The sequence below is a fragment of the Podarcis filfolensis genome (assembly GCF_964270895.1).
Source record: "Podarcis filfolensis genome assembly, chromosome: 1".
Lineage (NCBI taxonomy): Eukaryota > Metazoa > Chordata > Lepidosauria > Squamata > Lacertidae > Podarcis > Podarcis filfolensis.
Genome location: NC_139604.1, coordinates 57,450,949 through 57,472,534, shown reverse-complemented (window position 1 = coordinate 57,472,534; position 21,586 = coordinate 57,450,949). Strand labels below are relative to the sequence as shown.

The following is a 21,586-nucleotide window of genomic DNA, read 5'->3' as shown; positions in this document are numbered from 1 at the left end:
ATCCTTTTCACATGTACTGGTAGTAAGCCAGAGCTCCCTCATCCTATATTTGTGCATCTGGTTCTTCCTGCCTAAGAACTAAGATTCTGCGGCACAGGATTAAAATAGTAATGTTATCGACAAGACTGTCAAATCAAAATTGTCAAGTGGTTTCTTGACATTGCCATGTATTCATTGTGAATGGGGACAAATGAAAATATTCTCATTACTACTTAGTCAAGGAGGAGGTTGCTGGTATCACCATCAGCCATATACTGTTCCTCTACCATACTTGTCCCGATGGTTCCCCAAATCTCTGCCTTTGGGGCTACCACTCAAGTGAGGGAAGCAATACTTTTGACTGAATAGAGTGAGGGCCTAATGCTGTGAAGTAGGGGTTACCACAATATAGAGCTATAGCAGATCACAAAGCCTAGGAATTCTAGACCAATACTCAAGGCTGTATCAGAGCAGAGATCACTAGCGATTAGTATGATTGGCATTACACAACATACAACCACACATTGTGTGGTATAGAAATCACGCATTGTGTGGCTCAAGAAATTCAAAGTGTTGGTGAGGATTACAGCACTTGTAGATAAAGGCTTTGTTAGAATGGGCTGTAGCTCTTGCACAATGCATAGCCCCAAAGGATAAAATGTTATGTACGCTGATGTGTTCATTGAATCTCATAAAAAGAATCATGAGCTGACATGACTGGTGAAGGGTGACTCCTATGAAGCATTGCTGAAGAGCAAAATAGGACGGCTCTGAAAGAAAATGCCTGGAGCAATGGAATGGAAAGGATGGTGTGTGCTGATGACAATAGGTCTCTATAAAAGCGGAGCACAGAGACACAGTTGCAGCAACCTTTCCACTGGACAGAGTGGAAGCAGAGTAGTTAGCTGGAAAACTGAGCTGTACGTGCTCAGTGGACGGTCAGGATGCCTCCAGAGTCGGGCACTAGAGTGGGAAAGCCAGAACTTGCCTCGGGTGCCCCACAGTTTTTCACCTGGGAGGAGATAGGACTCCGCACAGGCAAGGGAGAATTCAAGGAGGAGAGATGGCTGGTAATCCGAAGGAAGATCTATGATATCAGCCAATTCCATTTGCGACACCCTGGAGGAACCCGTGTCATCAGCCATTATGCAGGACAAGATGCCACGGTGAGAGCTTGTAGTGGGGCTTGGGGACCCAGAGTATTTGGGAAGAACCATAGCTTAATGGCCAAACATCTGCTTTGTATGCATGATGTCCCGGGTTCAATCTTGGTACTGCCTATTATCTCAGTGGATTTCAAGTAGGAGACATAGAAAAAGTTCAGTATCTGCCTGGTTCCCTGGAGAACCACTGCCAGGCAAAATGGACAGGACTGGGTGAGATGGGCAATGGTTAGACTTAATGTAAGGCACCCTCAGATGATCATATGATATGGTGCTTACTTGCCAACGTTGTATAATATATGAGGGTGCTAAAAAGATTTAGACTAAGGGAAGAAGCATCTGAAGGGACAGAAAAGGAAATTCCAGAAGTCGGAGGCTATTCAGAAAAGAATTTGGGTTGTATCTGGGAATGGATGGATGGATGAAGCAAGAGTCTGCAACTCCTCTTTCAGACATGGAAATGGGGCAAATAGTAGATTAGAACCTTATATAATGTTAGCCTGCTTAAATCCCACAGCATTTCAATCCCAGGGGATTTAAGCAGCCTAATAATGTGTGAGATTGCAACCTTAAGCTTCAAAGCGTCTTCAAAAAATGCTTGCTCAGAAGCACCACCTAAATTTTGTCTGGGTGATATTCAAGTGGATTTGAGGGGTTTTCCTCAGACAAAATATCAATAACGCTGGGGAGCCTCGAGGAATTTCAGAAACATCAGTGAGATCTCTCAGGTTTGGGTGTGTGGGTGGGTGTGGTTTCTTGTTAAGTTATGCTTAGGATTTCATATTTCTCTATTTGCACAGCCTTATACTCTCACAATAGCTTCCCAACCAAGTTCATTCAGTGGTGTTTTCAGTGAAGTTGAAATTCATAAAGCACTGCCTATGATCAAGGGTAGCCTAAGAAAAGGCTATTTGGGTGGCATTCAGCTAAGCTTTACTCAGGGTAGACCCAATGAAATTAATGAACATGACTAGTTAGGTAAATTCATTTTAGTGGGTCTACTTGGTGAGTCTGAAAGAAAACTTGTTTTCATTGAGCATTCTTGGTAAGGGGCATAATTTATGTCTTTTCATCTGCAGCTTGTTTTTTTTATAAAAAAAATAAATCCAATAAAGCAGGAAAATGAATGGGGATACCTTGATGAATTAAAGTTAGCACTGATAACATTTTACTTGGTTCGTGGTATGCAGCACACCTTTGAAATTAATCTCAAAAGAAATAACTAATAGTTTATTTCTGTTGCTAAAACGATGAGCATTATAACAACTAAAAATAGCATTCATGTTGGAAATGGCATAGCACCTGGACATGACCTAGATGTTTCTTAATCTCCTTTGATTGATTGCTTTTATTTCTATGATGCTTTTCATTCAAATGAATCTCAAAGTGGATTACAAACAATAAAAAACCAATGACATAATAGAACGTCACAAATACAGCATAAAACACAAAATTAACAAATCATCAATAGAACAATTACACGCTATAAAACACTATTCAAAAAGCAGCAACTAAAAAATAAGCTAAGCATCACAATTACATCAGAAATCATTATCTAATTATTATGTGCAACCTAGAAGCTTGTTCTGTGGCCTATGCTAAACTGCCTGTGCCTACCAATAACGCCTTGCTTTTGGAATCATGCCTACCGTTGGAACGCTCTGCTGTGTTTGACGCGACTTTGTCTCATGACTCTAGTTATTGGACCATGCCCACACTTGGATTGCCTTACTATGCTTGATGATCCACTGAATTAAATAGGAACTATGCAATTGTTCCTTTGTTCAGACTAGCAAGCAAGCAAGCTCTATACATTTTTATAGAGAAAAAGGTGTGCCACACGACTTGTTCTGGCCTATCTATTCTTAACATTGACTCACTGCTGGTCTAGCTGGATCAGAGTTGAGTTCTTCTGCTTCTCTGGAGATCACTTGTAGCCAAGTAAGATTGTCTTCCATGAACACGGTCTTAACAGTGAGTCCATAAGTGACTGTGGAGGCCAATTCTGGATCCACATGTCCTTCCACAGTGGGGACATAGGTTTCCGGGCAGGAGTTGATCACAGTGTGGATTTGTCAAGTGTGCCTTCCTTTTAGCATGTTTCTCCCTTGCGACCGGAGTTTGAGTGTCTTCAAAGCCCATGACACCTTTGGTAAAGGCTGTTCTCCAATTGGAGTGCTCACAGGCCAGTGTTTCCCAGTTGTTGGTGTTTATACTACATTTTTAAAGATTTGCCTTGAGAGAGTCTTTAAACCTCTTTTGTTGACCACCAGCACGCTTTCTATTTTAAGTTCGGAATAGAGTAGTTGCTTTGGAAAATGATAATCAGGCATCTGAACAACATGACCAGTCCAACAAAGTTAATGTTGAAGGATCGTTGCTTCAACTCTGGTGATCTTTGCTTCTTCTAGTACACTGGCATTAGTTTGCCCGTCTTCCCAGTTGACGTGTACAATTTTTCAGCTATACTGTTGATGGAATATTTCGAAGGAGTTGGAGATGGCGTTTATAAGTGGTCCATGTTTCACAAGCATACAGTAAGGCTGGTAGTAAAATAGCTTTGTAAACAAGCGTTTTGGTTTCCCTGTGAATGTCCCAGTCCTCAAACACTCTGCACTTCATTTGTTAGAAAGCTGCACTCACAGAGCTCAGGCGATGCTGGTTTTGACATCAATGTTGGTCCTTGTGGAAAGATAACTGCCCAGGTAGGTGAAGTGATCAACATTTTCCAATGTTGCACCATTGAGTTGGATTTCTGGTGCCGCAGAGGGGTTGTTTTGTGCTTGTTGGTGCAGCACTTTGGGTCTTTTTTGGATGTTGAGCAATAGGCCAAGCTTTTTGTAAGCTTCTGTGAAGATATTTAGGATGGTTTGGATTTCACCCTCTGAGTCTACATGCACCACGTTGTCATCAGCATACTGAAGCTCTATGACAGAAGTTACAGTAACCTTACTCTTTGCTTTCAGCCTGCTCAGATTAAAGAGCTTTCCATCTGTTTGATATATGATTTCTACTCCAGAGAGAGTAGAACTTTTAAGAGTTTTTAGATTTGAGTTATGGTGCACAGAACAAGTCTGTCACTGACTGATGCTCCTCAGATGCCAGGATAAAAAATGGTTGCCACCAGTGCATCTTTTTTTGTGGGTACTCAAGTGTATATACCCTTTTTCTAGAAGAAAAGCACTAATTACAAATGTGGCACTTGCTTAACAACTTCATGGTGAGTGCTGGCACCCTTTCTCTAGAAGAAAAGGACTAATTGCAACCTGTTCATCATGTTTAGGGACAATTGAGCTATTATGACCAATAACTGTTGCTACAACTCCCCTCCAACCATTTATCTGAATTTCTTCCAAAACAATTTAAGCCAGAAGTCATCAGGTTGTCTTTTTTCCTCTGCATCTTTGAGGAGGGTAGAAAAGATGAAGAATGTGACCATTAGTAGTCCTCGTGTTTAAGTTCCTTTCACTCAGGCCAAGTGGGAAGGTTGAAAGCAGTTCACTTGCAGTCCACAGGGCAGGGCAAACCGGAATGGAGAAGAAAATCTAAGTCCCCTGAAAGAGATATTCTCCTCCACACAATTCCCAAATGCAGAGCGCCACGGCCACACAGGACCATGACAGTTAGTCATGCACAAACTCCCACAACAAGAATCTCATCACAGCACATGAGGAAATGCTCTAACTACATCTCTGGCTTCTGGGGTCTTCCCAGCATTGCACCAGACTCTGCTTTTCTCAGCCATGCAAACCAAATCAGTGGAGGACCTGGCTTGGCTGAGCCTGAGAGACCCAGCATATATCTGGGTACACCAGAAGGCAAAGTTCAGTACCCCAGCAACTTTGAAACAGCAGCACCTGAATAGAATGGAAGTCTACACTGATTTTGTGGCAAGAAATCAGCAGTTGTCTTTGCTACGGATCTTGCGGCTCGGGGGCTTGATTTCCCTGCTGTGAATTCAGTCATTCAGTTTGACTGTCCAGAGGACACAAATACTCACATTCACAGAGTTGGCAGAAGAGCCTGGTACAAAGAAGGTGAGGAAACTCTCCCTGTGCTGCTTTCTTTGGAGGAAAAGTTTTACTCCCTTAAATCTGCCTCTGCTGGATGTTCAGGTGTGAGAGTGAGAGTGCAAAAATGCAGCTGGTTAATTTTAAAAGCTGGAGTTAGTGGTCTTACTTTGGGTGGTGGGGAGAGGGGGTTTTAGACAGCCATCCTTTAATGGATCCATCCACACCCAGTTCTGACTCTGTTTGAGAGAGAATAAGATCGAAAGAGTATAGCGTAGGGTGTGTGTGATAATCTTGAGATAGCCAGCACCCCTCATTACTTCCCTGGATATCTCCCTGTTTCACCTTTAAGAGAGAGTCAGAGACAGAATGGTGTGGCTCTGGCCCTAACTATTGCTGATATGCCAGCCCAGAAACAAATGTCCCCAAGGGAATGCAGAAGAAAAAAAGCATTTCCCAACTGTTGTCTTTACCCTAGTCTTGGAGTGCTTGGACTTACGGAATGATAACAGCAGCACACCCACACTTGAGAGAGGGAGGTATCAGCAAACTTAGGAAACTTGGGGGGGGGGAATTGTGTGGGGGACCACTAATGAGAACCAGTACCAGCGGGAAAATTCTGTATGGAGTGGCCTTCATATGTGCCTTATTTGACTTAACAGTGAACGGGTGAAATGTATGTCACTCCCAAATGTGTCACTGGGATTTTCTTTCATCATACATCTGCAAGAGGGAATTGCCCAAAGTTACACATCCCCCAGGCAAAATTCTCAGTATGTTGTCCTTTCTTAAGCTTCTCTTTATTTTTTTCACCTACTTTACCTCCATTCTCATTTCTCTCAGTCTTTCACAACAGTTCCTCCCCCTCATTTTACTGCTGCTTCTCCCCCCACCCCTCACTGGCCCACAGAGGTCCTGTTACTTCCCCTTCCAAATGTCAAGTCGTATCTCCTTCCTTGTTCAGAATTTGTATTTATTTATTTAATAAAAATTATACACCACTTGACTGTTTTTTTAAAATAAAAAACCCTGATTGTACCTCCCTCCCCGCTCTTGACTCCCAATCCCATCTGTCCAATGAACTGTAATTCCAAAATCACCCATCAGCCTGCATCACTGAGACTACCAGCCCTCAAGGAAGAGAACCAGCCAGCACCTTGTATCATTTGTTGCGGAGCTCAAAACAAACTTCCCAGAATATCAGCTCCATCACTTCAGCATAGCAGCCTCCTCCGTTTTACACCCTATTTTGTTCTCTCTGTGGTTTTAGGATGCTTTCACCGCTTTCCACAAGGATGAGGACTTAGTCAAGAAATACCTGAGCCCCCTACTAATTGGGGAGCTGGCACCTGATCAACCCAGCTGTGAACCAACCAAAAATGTGAGTTTCCCTCGCAACTTTCTTTTAAGGATATGTGGTGTGGCCAGCCTCAAGACATTTTGCTGCCTGGGAGGAAGGATAAGATGGCACCCTCTCCATTACACATACTGAATATTGCTGGTCTGGAATCTGACCCATAGCTTCAGTGCTGGTGATGCTGGTGTCAGGACAGTGTCCATCGTCACACCTGAGACCAGCAGGATATCTTAAGTAGGCAGCATGACATACACAGTTTTGTTTTCTGATAAAGGGGAGTTGCTGGGGGACCTAGGAGGAAATACGGGGGTCTGGTACTGCCCTCCCTCACCAACTCTGCCTAATGGTAGGAATAACGCTGTAGATAACAAATACAGGAAATATACAGTAGCTTGCAACTACAATTCTGTAACATGCTTAGCACATGTTCTAGTTGTGGCACCTAACTGGGTGTAGGACTCCCTTTGTGACCCTATAACCTTGCTCTCAACATCTTAAGTAATTGTGTCCTAGAGATCACTGAAGAATAGAAAACACACACTGGGCATGTGATTTTTCATGATGCTGCAGAAGCTCAGTATTTCAAATTATTAGAATGTAGCCAGCTGTCCTTTTGCAGACAATCCAAGCTACAAAGACACCTACCCCTATGGAGAATCTGCTTGCCAGTGGCGTAGTGTGGGTTGTCAGCACCCGGGGCAAGGCAAGTAATTTGCGCCCCCTAACCCGTGGATTTGTGCCCCCTAACCCTAACCCCCAGATGTTGCGCCCGGTGCGGCCGCCCCCCTGCACCCCCCACGCTACGCCACTGCTGCTTGCTACAGCTTCCTCTTCATCCCTCATTGAAATGAAGATGGGGAGATAGTGGAGATGGGATTGTTTGCTTTTTTAACCTGTCTCTGGTTAGACACTGAGCTAAAGGAGATCCCCTGGTCTCACAGTCCCCCTGCTGGCTGGGTGCCTTCCAGAGTATGTTTCTGTGAGTAAGTCTGTTCCACACGCAGTCTGCATCATATATAACCACAGATAAGAGATATTAACTTTAGGCACCTCTCACAGGCAATGCTGGTCAATGATTTTCATGAGCTGCGCACCACAGCGAAGAGGATGGGACTCCTACAACCTCGTTTTCTCTTCTTCGGCTTCATGTTTCTGCATGCTTTCCTGCTAGATACTGCATCCTGGCTGACTATCTGGTATTTTGGAGTATCTTGGGTGCCTTTCCTTGTTGGTGTGGCACTGTTCACCATTGCACAGGTAATGTATTTGTGTCATGAAGATCTCTGGGGTGTTTCTCAGCACCTCCAGGATCAATGAACTGCTTTATGATTCATAGCATTCTCCCTAGCCACAATGCTGGAATTTTATTGTATCAGTGGAATTTCAGCCTCTTTGTTGGCGTTCTGGTCAATAAATTAGCACTGATGCTCCTGAGTTTATCGTGTGAAGCAGTAGCAGAATTCTTCACCATTTCTCAAATATATGGTGCCATACTGCATCACATTGTCCTAGCGTTGCTTTTTGCCTTCCAGATCCAGTATGCATTTTTACAACATGATCTTGGGCATCTTTCAGTCTTTCAGAAGGCCAAGTGGAACAGACCATTTCACTTCATTGTGATGGGAATATGTAAGGTAAAATGATATGCAAATGGATACAATGACAATGTCCCAATAGCAGTGCCCTCTTTGCACTTCACTGGGGGAAGAAGGATCATTTCTTGGGCTTGTCTGGTGTGATGATAACAAGGATAATGAAAATAGCGTTGATGATATGATGTTTCAAGCATTCAGTGTGCTTCAGATATGGGATCTCACTCATTCCTACAACAACTCTATTAGTATTGCCTCAGTCCATACTCAGGGGGCAAAGTGATGAAAAGCATGGTTTAAGGCTTAGTGGCTTCATGATTTTGGTGAGATTTGAACAGCTTGCTACACAACACCAGCTGTTGGGGCTAAAAGACTCTGGTGAAGGACTATGGCAACTCTTTCCCCTCACTTTGGCAGTAAGGGGGCTCTTTAGAATACCTCAGTTCATCATGGCTAAAGAATAATTTGGGTACTACCTAGCAGTGGATCCTGGTTCACTAGGAAGTAAAGAACAAATAAAGTCAAGGTACTAAATAAGCACTACGTATCTCTGTAACGTTGATATCGTCTTAAAACTTTACAAGAGTCTTTGGCCAATAGAATACACTGTTTCATGCCACCCTAATCTCTGAGTGGTGCAAGATTCCAGTGATTTCAGGCGCTTACTCAGGGTTCATGTTTCCATTTGGAAATGAGACACAACAGAGACTGTGTTGTCTTTAGGTTATATGGTTTATTTACACACATGTATATATAACCTGAGTCTACAATGGAGGGGTTCACAGCATTAGCATCACAAGGGGGTCTTGTTTCTTCCATAGCCACAGCCTTGGATTCAGCATGGCTCTCTCTCTCTCTCCTTGCTGCTTTGCTTCTAGGTCAGATCACTGCAAACTCCACTCTAAACTCAGGCCTTGTCCTTCTAACTAACCATGAGTTTGCTGTCTCGCATAGAGCCCCTTTCCTTTGTTTCCCTTAATGGCCCGTCAGCCAGTCGATCACCTCAACACAGGAAGCTGGTCTGGCTTATATTTAAAAACTTGTGGGATCCAGGGAGCACACAGCCATCTAGGCCCAGCAGTGAGTGAGTTGGCAGTAGGCCAGGCCAGGGAGATGCTCTTCTGACGTGAAGAGAGCCATTACAGATCTGGAGTCTTCTGTAAGGACATACATTCAGCTGAGTGAGATAGATGGCACATCCTTCTTACTTCCAAAGTGAAACAATGTAATGCAATGTGTTTTTAATGTTCTACGCTGCTCTGGGATCTTCTGATAAAGGGAGGTATATAAATCGAATAAACAACAACAATGGGAGAGGGTTTTTTCCTCCCTCACACACATTATTATTTAGGATCAGAGAGTGAATTTTGAACGCTTGCCTTTAGATTGAAATATCAGAACTTAATAGTAACTCAACATGGCAGGAGATGAACTCACATGTGATGGTAGGAAATGGGAGGGTACAGGATGGTAAAGTTGTATCATGTGCCCCCGTTTTTGTTTTTTTAAAAATCAGCTGTAGTTGAGCAAATGTATACACCTAGATTTATTAATCTCTTACATTGTGCAATCTTTATACAGCAGGAATGAGTACAGTATGTAGCTCTACCCACGAATTAATTGTATATATGTGTGTGTTTTCATTATGTATGAAGGGTGGACCACCAAGCCAATGGAACTATATGCATAACCAGCATCATGCCAAACCCAACTGCTTCCGCAAGGACCCTGATCTCAATATGCACCCATTTTTGTTCAGCCTGGGAAAGGCACTCTCTGTGGAGGTGAGCAGAAGACCTGGGAGTGAGTCAAATCATAGAAAAGGGAACACCATGTTAACAGAATCCATACTCTTAGTGAGCAACCTGGGAAGAAAGGAAGCATGCCATCTCCAGGACACAGCTTTAGTGCTCCTTCCTGCAGCTCATGTTGTTGATGGGCTGTTTATACCATTAGATTAGTTTCTTATTTTCCTTATTTCTAGATGGCATCTGTTCTGCTCATGACAGGCTGGAGCGGGAGTGCAGAAATGGATATAGCATTCTGGCCATCCCTCCACATATCCCTTGGACAGGCCAAGCTGTTGGTCACCTGATGGCAGGTGACAGCAGGTGATTTAAAGTTTCAGCTGTGGCTGAAGGAAGGAAGATTCTTCCTTTGTGTCCCTGGATTCAAGCCACAGCTGCGAAGTCGTAAGGATGACACGTCACGTGCTTTGAGGTTTGCCCAGAACTGCTTAACAAACCAACCTCTGAGGCCCGGTGGGCTCAATGGTGGAGAACCCCTGGCCTGTAGGCTCCCAAAATAGGGTGCCATCACTGAGAAGACCCTACTATGTATAATGTCTCCTCCCCAATTGTACTCATTAGAGCTAACACAAGGATCCCTATTGTAATGAATGGAAGTTGGCACTCAGAAAGTTTATATATGGTTGTCAGCTTAACCATGTTGCTTCTCCTCTCCATCTGCAGCTTGGCAAGAAGAAAAAGAAATACATGCCTTACCAGCACCAGCATATATACTTCGCCCGTGAGTGTCCCTGCCATTTTATTATAATTATATATTATTTATACCCCGCCCATCTGGCTGGGTTTCCCCAGCTACTCTGGGCAGCTCCCAACAGAATATTAAAACACGATAAAACATCAAACATTAAAAACTTCCTTAAACAGGGTTGCCTTCAGATGTCTTCTAAAAGTCAAATAGATGTTTGTTTCCTTGACATCTGATGGGAGGACGTTCCACAGGGAGGGCGCCACTACCAAGAAGGCCCTCTGCCTGGTTCCCTATAATCTTAGTTATCATAGTGAGGGAACCGCCAGAAGGCTCCAGGAGATGGACCTCAGGAGTATGGATCTGGAAATTGCAACCTTTAGTAAAGCCATGCCTTGTGGATGAGAACAATGGCATTATTATTGGGTGGCATAAATTTTTTTGACAAAAGTTTTAGATGGATGATTTGATGAAAATATGGAATTCTATTTTAAGATATTGTTATTGTATTATTATTATTATTATTATTATTATTATTATTATTTACTACTATTACTACTACTATTTGGCCAGTATGACCAGAGATGATAGATAGATAGGCTGTATTGAGTTTGGGTGATTTACATCTTTGTAATGTTCTTGTTTTCTGATTTCACTAGTTTTGGCCCCGTTGACCTTCGTTTTATACGTCCAGTTTGCTGTATTGCGTTTCGCATTTCAAAGGAAAAATTGGCTGGTAAGTCACCTGCATATTTGCAGTGGTTTCTCCTCTGGATAAGTCTATTTGGGGAGGGGTACAAGACAGAGCAGGAACAGTGGCAGTATGCAGGGAGCGGGGAGAAAGGTAGGGTCCTGACACTTCCTTTCGCTCTCTGGTGCTATTGTATGCTGCTGTGCAGTGAGCTAAGGCAACTGGGAAGACACTGTTCTTTGTATACCTTGGAAGATCTCCCGGTACATCTCCTATGAGGCAGCTATGGGCCTGTTGACTATGTAATGCATCAGGACACCAGAGAAATAGGGGAAGAGGCAGATCTCCCTCCCCTGCATTCCATGTTGCTCCTGCTGTCATGGGCTGGTAATGCTTTAGGGCAGGGGTAGGCAACTTAAGGCCCGGGGGCCGGATGCAGCCCAATCGCCTTCTCAATCTGGCCAGTGAACGGAAAAATCAGCGTGTTTTTACATGAGTAGAATGTGTGCTTTTATTTAAAGCATCTCTGGGTTATTTGTGGGGCATAGGAATTCATTCATTCCCCCCCCCCAAATACAGTCCGGCCCATTACATGATCTGAGGGACGGTGGACCAGCCCACGGCTGAAAAAGGTTGCTGACCCCTGCTTTAGGGGGAAGTGGTAAGATTTGGAGGCTGGTGGGGAGGGTGGGTGAGAATATGGGAATTCTTCTCTGGCTTTGAGTTTGAGTTTTATCTGAGCTTGAGAATAACTTCTGGTGCCTGAAGATAATAATAATAATAATAATAATAATAATAATAATAATAATAATAATTATTTATTTATATCCAGCCCATCTGGCTAGGTTTCCCCAGCCACTCTGGGCGGCTTCCAACAAAATCTTAAAATACAATAGTCTATTAAACATTAAAAGCTTCCTTAAACAACCTCTGAATCTTATATCTGAGCCTGAGATTAGTGAGCTTCCCTGGGATCTCTGATTTGAACACCCTCCTAACAAAAAGCTTGGGTGACATCAGCAGATGAGAAGGATAAAATCCCTTCAATGAATTATTCCGGGAATTCTTTTCACTTTGAAGAGAAATGTAGCTTCCTGTAGAAAATCTACCTGGCCCATCAGATTCAATCTTGTCCCATCTTGACCATTACTGATCCCCTTCATGTCCTTTGCTTTTTTCACGACAGCATCCCTGGATGTTTTCATGCATGCGAACAGTGCTCTTCATCCATATTTCATTATGGCCTTTGTGATCTCCATAGTTGTTGCATACAGTTAGTAGATCTGAAATGAAGGACCTGGCAACTGTTTTCTAACCTATTCCCCCCCCCCCCTTTGGCAGGAGTTTGCTTTCATGATGCTTTACTATGTCCGCGTCTGTCTCATGTATGTTCCTTTAATGGGATTTAAGACCTTCATGGCATACTACTGGTTGGCCAGGTAATAGTTCTTCTGCTTTTTCTGCTCTACAGGCTTTCCTTAATTTATGAGCTGTGTGTTCAGAATACATGCCCTCTTCATGTAGAAACTGGCTCCTACATATGTCAAACCCTCATACCACAATGACACAAAAGCAGCCCAGGAAGGTGCCTCACAGGAGAGACTGTGCCTCCTCTAGTGGTTACTCTAAACAGGTGGTTTCTAGATGCCCCCACAGCCACCCATGGACCAACTGAAAATTGTTGAGTGTCTTCAAGGACCACTTAATGAATATTCTGCCTGTTGTAGTAATTGTAATACACTGTGTGAGATGCCGAATGGTTTTTAATTTCATTTTTACAGTCATGTTGCAAACCACCTGATTGAAGCTTATGGACCACTGTTTGGAAACCCCTGCTCTAAATGGCTTTTGGTCTCATGTAGGGTTGAGAAACCAGTGGGCCTCTGGATGTTACTGGACTCCAACTCCCATCATTCCATGCTGGTTGAGGCTCATGGGAGTTAGAGTCCAACAGCATGTGGTGGGCTACTGGTTTCCCATCCCTGATCTAGTGATTTCAAAGCAAAATAAAAAGAAGGGTTGTGGCCTCTATGTGTTTACCTTTACCTTATCTGGATGGTGATTGTTAGCGTTGCTGCTTGTCTGCCTAGGTTCCTAGAAAGCTCTTGGTTTCTCTGGATCTCGCAGATGAACCACATTCCAATGAACATTAACTATGACCAGAATTTAGACTGGGTGTCTGCCCAGGTAAGATAGCTACTGCTTTTATCTTCATCTTTCTTTCATATAACAAGCTCATTCCTGAATATATTTGGGCACAGGGAAGGAGACACCTAACAAACCACATCAGCTAAAGCCCTGCACAAGAATTTTGGCTTGTGCAATGGGGCTTTCTCATTCCACCCGCCCCACCCCACATCTCCTGAAATTGGCTCCAGGGGGCTGGGAACAGTGGGCTGGAAGCGGGAGAAGAGGGGAGATTATTCCATTTAGCAAGCTGCAATGCTTGTGCAAACAGAATGTTTGGAAGAGCATCATGCTGAAGTCCACTCTTAGTATCGTATATTGTTGTCACCTGCCTTGGAACCTTAGGGTGAAGGGTGGGTTAATAATAATAATACGGGCAACTCTCAGTGTTTCCAGGGGTTATGGTCCAGGGATTGTGCATAAAGCCAAAATCGTGTATTGTCAAAACACATTGGGTGCAATGACTGGTGGAATTGCCAAAGTCCCCCCCACCCGGATGTCCACCTTCTTTCTACCCCCTTTTGAATTATATATATATATATATATATATATATATATATGGAAGAACAAAAAGCTGAATGTGCACAAGTTAAATGCATGTAAGTTACAAGTTACCTGTAGGTTGCAAGTTACCTAAATGGCCTCGGCCCAGTATACCTAAAGGAGTGTCTCCACCCCCATCATTCTGCAGCCTCCCAGAGTAGCTGGGGAAGCCCAGTCAGATGGGCAGGGTATAAATAATAAATTACTACTACTACTACTACTACTACTACTACTACTATTATATTATGGGACAGGCTGCTGGGCCTGGGCAATGTATTGATACATCACCTAGGACTGGTTTGGGAGCCAGAGTGCGATGGCGCCTTCACCTGGCAGTATATCATGGGTGGGGCTTGCCTGCACCTGAATCCTTCTTCTGCCAGCACCTGGCGGAAGAAACAACCTGCATTGGCCCTGGCCCTGTGAGGCACCCAGGTGAAATTGCCACCGCTCCCACCAAGGGAACTGAGGTGGTTTCACCCTGGTGCCTCGTGGGGCTGGGACCATTGCAGCTTGTTCCTCTGCTTTTCAACATTGCGATGTATCACTATGCAGTGGTACCTCGGTTGTCAATCGCTTCGAAAGTCGAACATTTCGGCTTTTGAACGCTGACAACCCGGAAGTGAATGTTTCCGTTTTCCGAAAGTTGAACGTTTCTCCTTAGTCTGAGGCACGTTTCTCCATTTTTTCAATGGGTTTTGCCCACCGCCCATTGCACCTCGGTTGTCAAATGTTTCGGAAGTTAAACAGTCTTCCAGAACAGATTACATTCGACAACCGAGATACCACTGTATTGTGATGTTTGGCTGGAGATACACCGCAATGTTGGAAAGCTGACAACACCCAGCCCTACAGGCTGCATTGCAAATCCTTCCTTTCCCATAATTTGGCTAATAAAGATAGGGATCATAAGATCATAGAGACACTAATGCCAGATTAACTTTGTTTTCTGACCTGATACAAGCAGAGAAAGTGTGGACAAGAGGGAAGGATAGCTTGTGGTACTAATCTTGTTTCTTAATAGCCAGTTATTTATCATCTTGCTTGCTCCCTAAGGCTAAGCAAATGCCAAATCTTTATGTTGTGGTTTACCCATACAACTAACAACAACAACAACAACAACAACAACAACAATAATAATTTTTTTTTATTTATACGCCCCCCTTCCTGGTTCAGAAAACTGGGCTCAGGGCGGCTAACAACAAATTAAAACACTTAATTGTGATACAAAAAACCCAGCATAAAATACAGTATAAAAGCGAGAATAACAATAAATTCAAAGATCAAAAATCAAATCCAATAAATCCATCCAATAAACATTAGATGATCACTAGGGCTAGCTGGCTAAATTAGTCCTATTTGTGCCAGCGAGGAGGCCAGGGGAGAATTAGCTATGGGATCCCAGAGTGGGTAATCTTCATAAAAAGGGGAGTGGGAAGAAGGAAGACTATAATCAGATGAATGGAATTAACCTTTGCCCTCTATTCAGTTCACATTTCAAGTTAACCTACCTAATTTGCATTTTCTGAAACAATAGGAAAACCAAAAAAGTCATCTTTCAAAATCCACACTTTTCTGAATTTTTCAATGCAGTTCTCCCACCGAATAATGGTTACAAAAGTGAATTTACTGGGATAAAAGTGTCCATTAAAAGGCATGTGTTCATGAAAATAGCATACAAAACTGCCTCATATTACAGGAAATTGCATTGCAAAATGTGTATATTAAGTAGAATTGCATACAAATGTGAATATTAAGAGAAATTTGTATTAAAATGCTGGTGAATGTCCATGAGGACTTTTTCAAAATGTCCATGAGGACTTTTTCAAAATAAAAATCACAAACTGATGTGGAAATAGGGAAATTGAACTTAAGAGTGAGAAAATAAGAAACAGAAAGAAACCAAAATTGGCAGATTCACCTATTCCTACTTCCCAATGCAATTAATTCACTCTAAAAGTTATTTTTCTTCTTGTATAAGAAAATTGTGTGTGTGTGGATATAACAAATTGCAAATGTGTTGATCAGTGGCTCTTAATGCTGCTTTTATAGTGCTTAAATAGATCTATTTGGTGCACTCTGAGGTCACCAATAATATAGTGGAAATAACAGAGGAACATGGGAAAGAGTCCAAAGTTTCTCTGAAGTTTCTTCAACCTGCTACAGAGAAAACACACTTTCCAGTTGAAAAACAACTTGCCTCTTCAGCAGTGCAAGCGCCAAAATTCCACAGTGTACATAGTTCTCCACTTGCGATTATAGCCTATTTTCATAATGGTCACACAACTCAGATGCAGTTGTTGAGTTCTGATTCAGAAGTTTTTTTAGTGGCCTCACATGCGGTACCAACAAGGAAAAGAAACCCACAAAGAACAATTAAAAACAGTAGTATGCAGTACAACAAAGGTTAAATGAAGGAATATGGTGTGTTGAAAATGAAAGAAGTGGGATTCATCACATTCCTCTTTCTCACTTAGCTTGCAGCAACGTGTAATGTGGATCAATCCCTGTTCAATGACTGGTACACAGGACACCTAAACTTCCAGATTGAGCACCAGTGAGTAAAAATATACCCTTTTATGAATGTATGTGGGAGAGCCCCTAATGGAACTGATGGGCCACCCCCAAATCCTGAATGTTACTTCACACCTGGAAAGACAGGTGGTGGCCAGGAGTGCTTTTTGCACTGCTTAATAAACTAAAAATTTAATAGGTTAAACCAGCCTTGGACAGCCAAATACCCTCCAACATTTTGAAGCCAAAATCCAGGGCGCCATCTTCCCAGAGGCCATCTTCCTGTCTTTTATCACAAGAGCATAGCGGTTCATTTCAGTTGCCAGGATCTTATGTGATTTTGCTCCACGGTTACCCCCCCAAAAAAACCCCACTTTTCCCGGGCACAATACCCAAAAATGTGTGTTCTGGGGCACAGTGTAAGATCACAGCCCCAGAAAAAGTGCTTTTTTTCAGGGGAAAATCATGCCGCAAAATCACGCAAGAGCATAGCAGCCAAAATGGCCGCCATTCTCTCATGATAAAAAATGGGATGTCCCTGTTTTTCAGGGACACTTGCATGGTACACAGTCACATTATCTGGGGCTGATGGAAGTTGTAATCCTAAACATCTGGAGAGCACCAGTTCATGGAAGGCTGAACTGGGCAGGACTGGGATGATTTTGGCTCACTTAAGGTTCTCTGCTAGCTGCTTGACCCCATTTATCCCTCTTTTCATCACAGCCTTTTCCCAACGATGCCTCGCCACAATTATTGGAAGGTCGCTCCTCTGGTGAAATCCCTCTGTGCCAAGCATGGCATTGAGTACCAATGCAAGCCCTTGCTCACGGCTTTTGCAGATATATTGCAGTAAGTGTCAATTAACTGAAGGAGGATCAGGGAGGTAGGATCAATTGGGGAGTGGGGGAAATCCTACTGGGCTTGGAGCCTACATGTAAAGTGGAAGCAATAAACAGCTTATTCCAGTCAGGTCAAGTGCCTGAACAGTTTTCAGTGGGTCCCACTTGCAACCCTGTCTCAGCAAGGTTAAAAATGACTGTCAGGGGACCCCCCCCAAAAAAAAACTTTAAGCAATGCTTAAAGGTTGCAAAGTTGGCTCTGTGATACATGTTCCTACATGGCTGTGGAGCAGCAGAAGCTCCAGGGAAGTTAGCCTTGAGGTCTGAGGATGATGGGAGAGCCACATCCTTAGGCCAGGAGGGTACAGAAGGGGTTTCCGAAGTTTTCCCTCCCCAAGTCGGGCAACCTGTGATTTGTCCAAGTCTGAATCCCCCTCAGTCAGGGCAATGCTGTGACCCAGATTTAGAGGACATGACAGACAGCAGCACTGGTAGGGTATGGAAGAGATAACTCTTGTGAAATGTTGCTGTCTGTGATTCATGAGGCCATTTCCCCCTTTCCCTCTGCAGTTCTCTGAAGAAGTCAGGGGAGCACTGGCAAGACGCCTATCTCCATGCATAAGAAGAGGAAGGTCCTCAGGAATGAATCTTCTCCTGCCACCATCTGATGCTGCAGGGAAAATGGAAAAAAGCAGCCTTGGAAAGCGTACCTTTGAGTGGGGATTAGCTAGATCCTAATGAAACTGGTAATGGGTGTTTTTCTCTTTCTTTTGCACAGGCATGGGTGAGCTGAACCTGGGACATTTAGCTCTAGAAACTTTGAGAAACTCCAAAGAGACTGGAAAAGGCAAATCAGTGCAGAGGGTACTTTGCTTTTAGCGTTTTAATCAGCCTGCATGGCAACAGATACACCACTGACACAGCAGCTGATCAGCCTCAACCCACTCTGGGTGCATCCATCCCAAAGCTTTCCTTCTGCAACCAATCCTTGGGAAGACTTTGCATGGATAATCCTTTCAGAATGACATGTTCTAGACAGATACACTCTCCTGGCACTGATCCACCAAGTTACATGACCTCAGGAGCACCACAGTGCCTTGCAATTCAGTTTGCCCAAGAACATTTTGGCTTGTATTGACACAGGGGTAGCACTTAAATGTCAAGGATACCATGTAGAATGCACTCAGTTTCCATACCTGAAACATACTGCCCAAACCAAATTAAAACACATTCTTCTTTTGGGGCACAACCTCCTCTCCTTCAGGCAGGTAACATTACTGAACTAAGGCAGGTTCATAAATGACTTGTTGCTGTATAGTAGCGAAGACCTACTGACTCCTACAGAGAAGCTGTCCCTGATATGCAGTGTAAGCCAGGAGCAGAGGACACTTTATGTTCATTTGCCTTTTTTATTTTCAGTGTGGGGTATCTGATGGAGAATTTGCACAGTTGGAAAATCTGGGAAATCTGCTTTTTTTAACAAAAGCCCTATCTACTTGGGGATGCCAGGGATTATTAAAAACCATAGCCTTTGCCATTTTCTTGATAAGAGGTCCATTGCTTCTTAACCATGAAGAAAGGCCTGTGGAGAAGATCGGGGACAACATTAGTTTTGGAGACCTTCTATGCTGGCATGTGAGATGTCCTGGTGATGGATCCAGCCTCTTGGTCCCCCAGCGGCTGCATGCTGCTTCTCCAGGGCATCAACCTGGACACTGAGGGCACAAACTAAGGCCATGTGTTTGGGCCTTGCCCAAAGCCACCAAGAACTTCTGCTCTTGATAGTGCATCACTCTGTTGTATGTAAGAGTTCCATGGTTATCAGTAAATGAAGTCACATGATGTAAATATGACTGCCATAACCACGTGTAAAAGTGGATTCCATATTCATCACATCCAGTAATAAATCAGGACCTGTGGCTGTTATTTAAATGCATAACAGTGCTTTGATACTTTGTAACCATGAAACAATTTCCTATTTCAATGAAACAGAATATTCATGAGCAGTTGCATGTGGTTTTTGTTCTTCAAACTATCTATTTAAAACTGATTTGAGGGCATGCGTGATGGAGTCATGTTTCATCAAATTAATATTCCTATTAAATTATGAAGCACCATTCATGTTGAATCAATTGTGTCAAACAATGCAACCTTTTCCAGTAATTGTATTGGGAACTCCTGCCAAAAATGTTCTCTTGTTCAGTCACATTGCCCTCCTTTGCAATATCATGTAGCCCAAATCGGATTGACTCTGCTATGTGGCACCATTCCAGTCAAGTTGTGATCCCTGCTTGGCTGAATCATACATCAGATAATCCAGGAAAGATGGAAAAGAAGCCAAAACAGGCAGCAGTTAGGAAAAACAATGGCATCACAGGGTTAAAAAAGAGTATACACTCCCATAATCCAAGCAGTTTCTTTGAAAATGAAATGAAATAATTTCCATATGCAATTTCATATACATGCAGGTCCCACTATCAAACATTTGTTATAAAAAAAATTCACTCCCTGTGCACACCACAGATTCAGATATCCAAAAGCAATGGAGATCATTGAATTGCTCTGCATCCATTCACCTAACAAACCATTTCCTGAAAACACATAGTGTTCGGATAGCAGGACATTTAGAAACAATTCTATATTTAAAAAACACTTTAAATAGTTCCAGTACAGATTTATGCCCTCTCAGTTCTTGTTTGGGTACTTTGAACTTGCCATCTTTCGTCCCCACCGTCAGCAATTGCTAGCCCCACCCCCCAAAACAACTCCATATCATTTTTAAGATTAATATGCCCTGGTTCTTCTCAACATTTCCTGCTCTTCTTCATAATCTTGGGCTGGACAAGGGTGTCCCCTTCCTTTTTTTTTAGCTCTTGCCCAGCCTGAGACTCTGAAGAAAAAGAATGCAATCTAGATGACTCTGGCTAGGAACTCATGTCAGCAGCTACAGGGGAGAGGAAGGCAGCTGGAACCAGCAGCAGTCACAGCTGCATTTACAGTCGGATCCTGTGAATATTCTCCCACTGCATTAAATGTGTGCAGTGCTAGATGACCAAATAGCCAGAGAAGGCACTGGCCTATGGGCCCCACACTTTTTAAGTGCCCTGCAATACCTGATCTTGAAAGAAAATTACAACCAAGCTTTAATGGTTCAATGATATCCCACTAGAGTGGAGGGTCCCAAGATTTCGACTGCTCAGGGGCCTCCCCAGGCCCAGAGTTTAATCCAGTTGTGTGTGTGTATGCATGCAGACATATAAAAGGAGGGTGGCGTTTTCTTTTTCAGCCGCACCATCTTGCAGACCCTTCAAGTGTCCCTATTTTCCAGGGATATTCCTGGATTTACAGAAGCTGTCCCAATTTCTGATTTGATCCCAAAATGCCTCGCTTTTAATTGGGGCATCTCTAGTTTCATCAGAGAAACGTTGGTGTGTGTGCATCTTGCTCTTTTCTCACTCTCTCGCCCTTCCCCATCTTAGTTCTTCTGAATCATGGGGTCAGGGGTGTGAGTGAGCTCCAGTTAATAGAAATAGTGGGTTAAAGCAGTGGTTTAAGAGGAGGGAGGAGGGATGAACAGTTGTTTGCTTGGCCTGTAGGCACAGCTCTCCTCCACCTTCTAGTTTGCAAGCACCATCTCCTATGCAGTCGTGAGTAGGTTCCTTTTCCTGAGAGGTCCCCCTTACAGTGTACAGTGGTACCTTGGCTTGCAACCGCTTTGGATTACAGTGGTACCTCGGGTTACAGATGCTTCAGGTTACATACGCTTCAGGTTACAGACTCCACTAACCCAGAAAGAGTACCTCGGGTTAAGAACTTTGCTTCAGGATGAGAACAGAAATCGCACGGTGGCAGCGGGAGGCCCCATTAGCTAAAGTGGTGCTTCAGGTTAAGAACAGTTTCAGGTTAAGAACAGACCTCCAGAACGAATTAAGTACTTAACCCGAGGTACCACTGTATAACCATTTTGGATTACAACCACGTCAAACCCGGAAGTGCGTATCCCTTTTTTTTGGATTACAACCCATTTTTTTTTTAATTACAACCCTTTGGGGGGGGGGGGCCATTGGCAGAAGCACGCCTTGAGTTACAGCCTGTTTTGGTTTACAACGGGACCTCTGGAACGGATTATGGTTGTAAACCAAGGTACCACTGTATCTGACTTAAAACAGTAAGTAAAGATGAAAGACATCTTTTGGAGGCCCACTATGTGGCCTGCCT

The 21,586-nt window shown here is 43.4% G+C and overlaps 1 protein-coding gene across 1 annotated transcript; it reads left to right on the top strand.

Annotated features, from left to right (window-relative positions):
* The first annotated feature begins 829 nt into the window (after positions 1-829).
* On the top strand, positions 830-19,368 carry LOC310746793 (acyl-CoA (8-3)-desaturase-like). Its single transcript, XM_083580901.1, has 12 exons — positions 830-1,145; positions 6,423-6,533; positions 7,569-7,766; positions 8,042-8,143; positions 9,757-9,885; positions 10,573-10,630; positions 11,254-11,330; positions 12,627-12,724; positions 13,376-13,472; positions 16,493-16,572; positions 17,253-17,378; positions 17,939-19,368. Exons 1-12 carry the CDS (start codon positions 924-926, stop codon positions 17,988-17,990), a joined length of 1,350 nt encoding a protein of 449 aa, XP_083437027.1. The 5' UTR covers positions 830-923; the 3' UTR covers positions 17,991-19,368.
* Positions 19,369-21,586: the final 2,218 nt, after the last annotated feature.

What these genes read in the sequence shown, in the direction of transcription:
- LOC310746793 (XM_083580901.1), top strand. Translation starts at nt 924, where the DNA reads ATGCCTCCAGAGTCGGGCACTAGAGTGGGAAAGCCAGAACTTGCCTCG. An exon ending in ATGCAGGACAAGATGCCACG is followed by an intron (nt 1,146 to 6,422) that starts GTGAGAGCTTGT and finishes CTGTGGTTTTAG; the next exon opens with GATGCTTTCACCGCTTTCCA. An exon ending in AACTTCCAGATTGAGCACCA is followed by an intron (nt 16,573 to 17,252) that starts GTGAGTAAAAAT and finishes TTTTCATCACAG; the next exon opens with CCTTTTCCCAACGATGCCTC.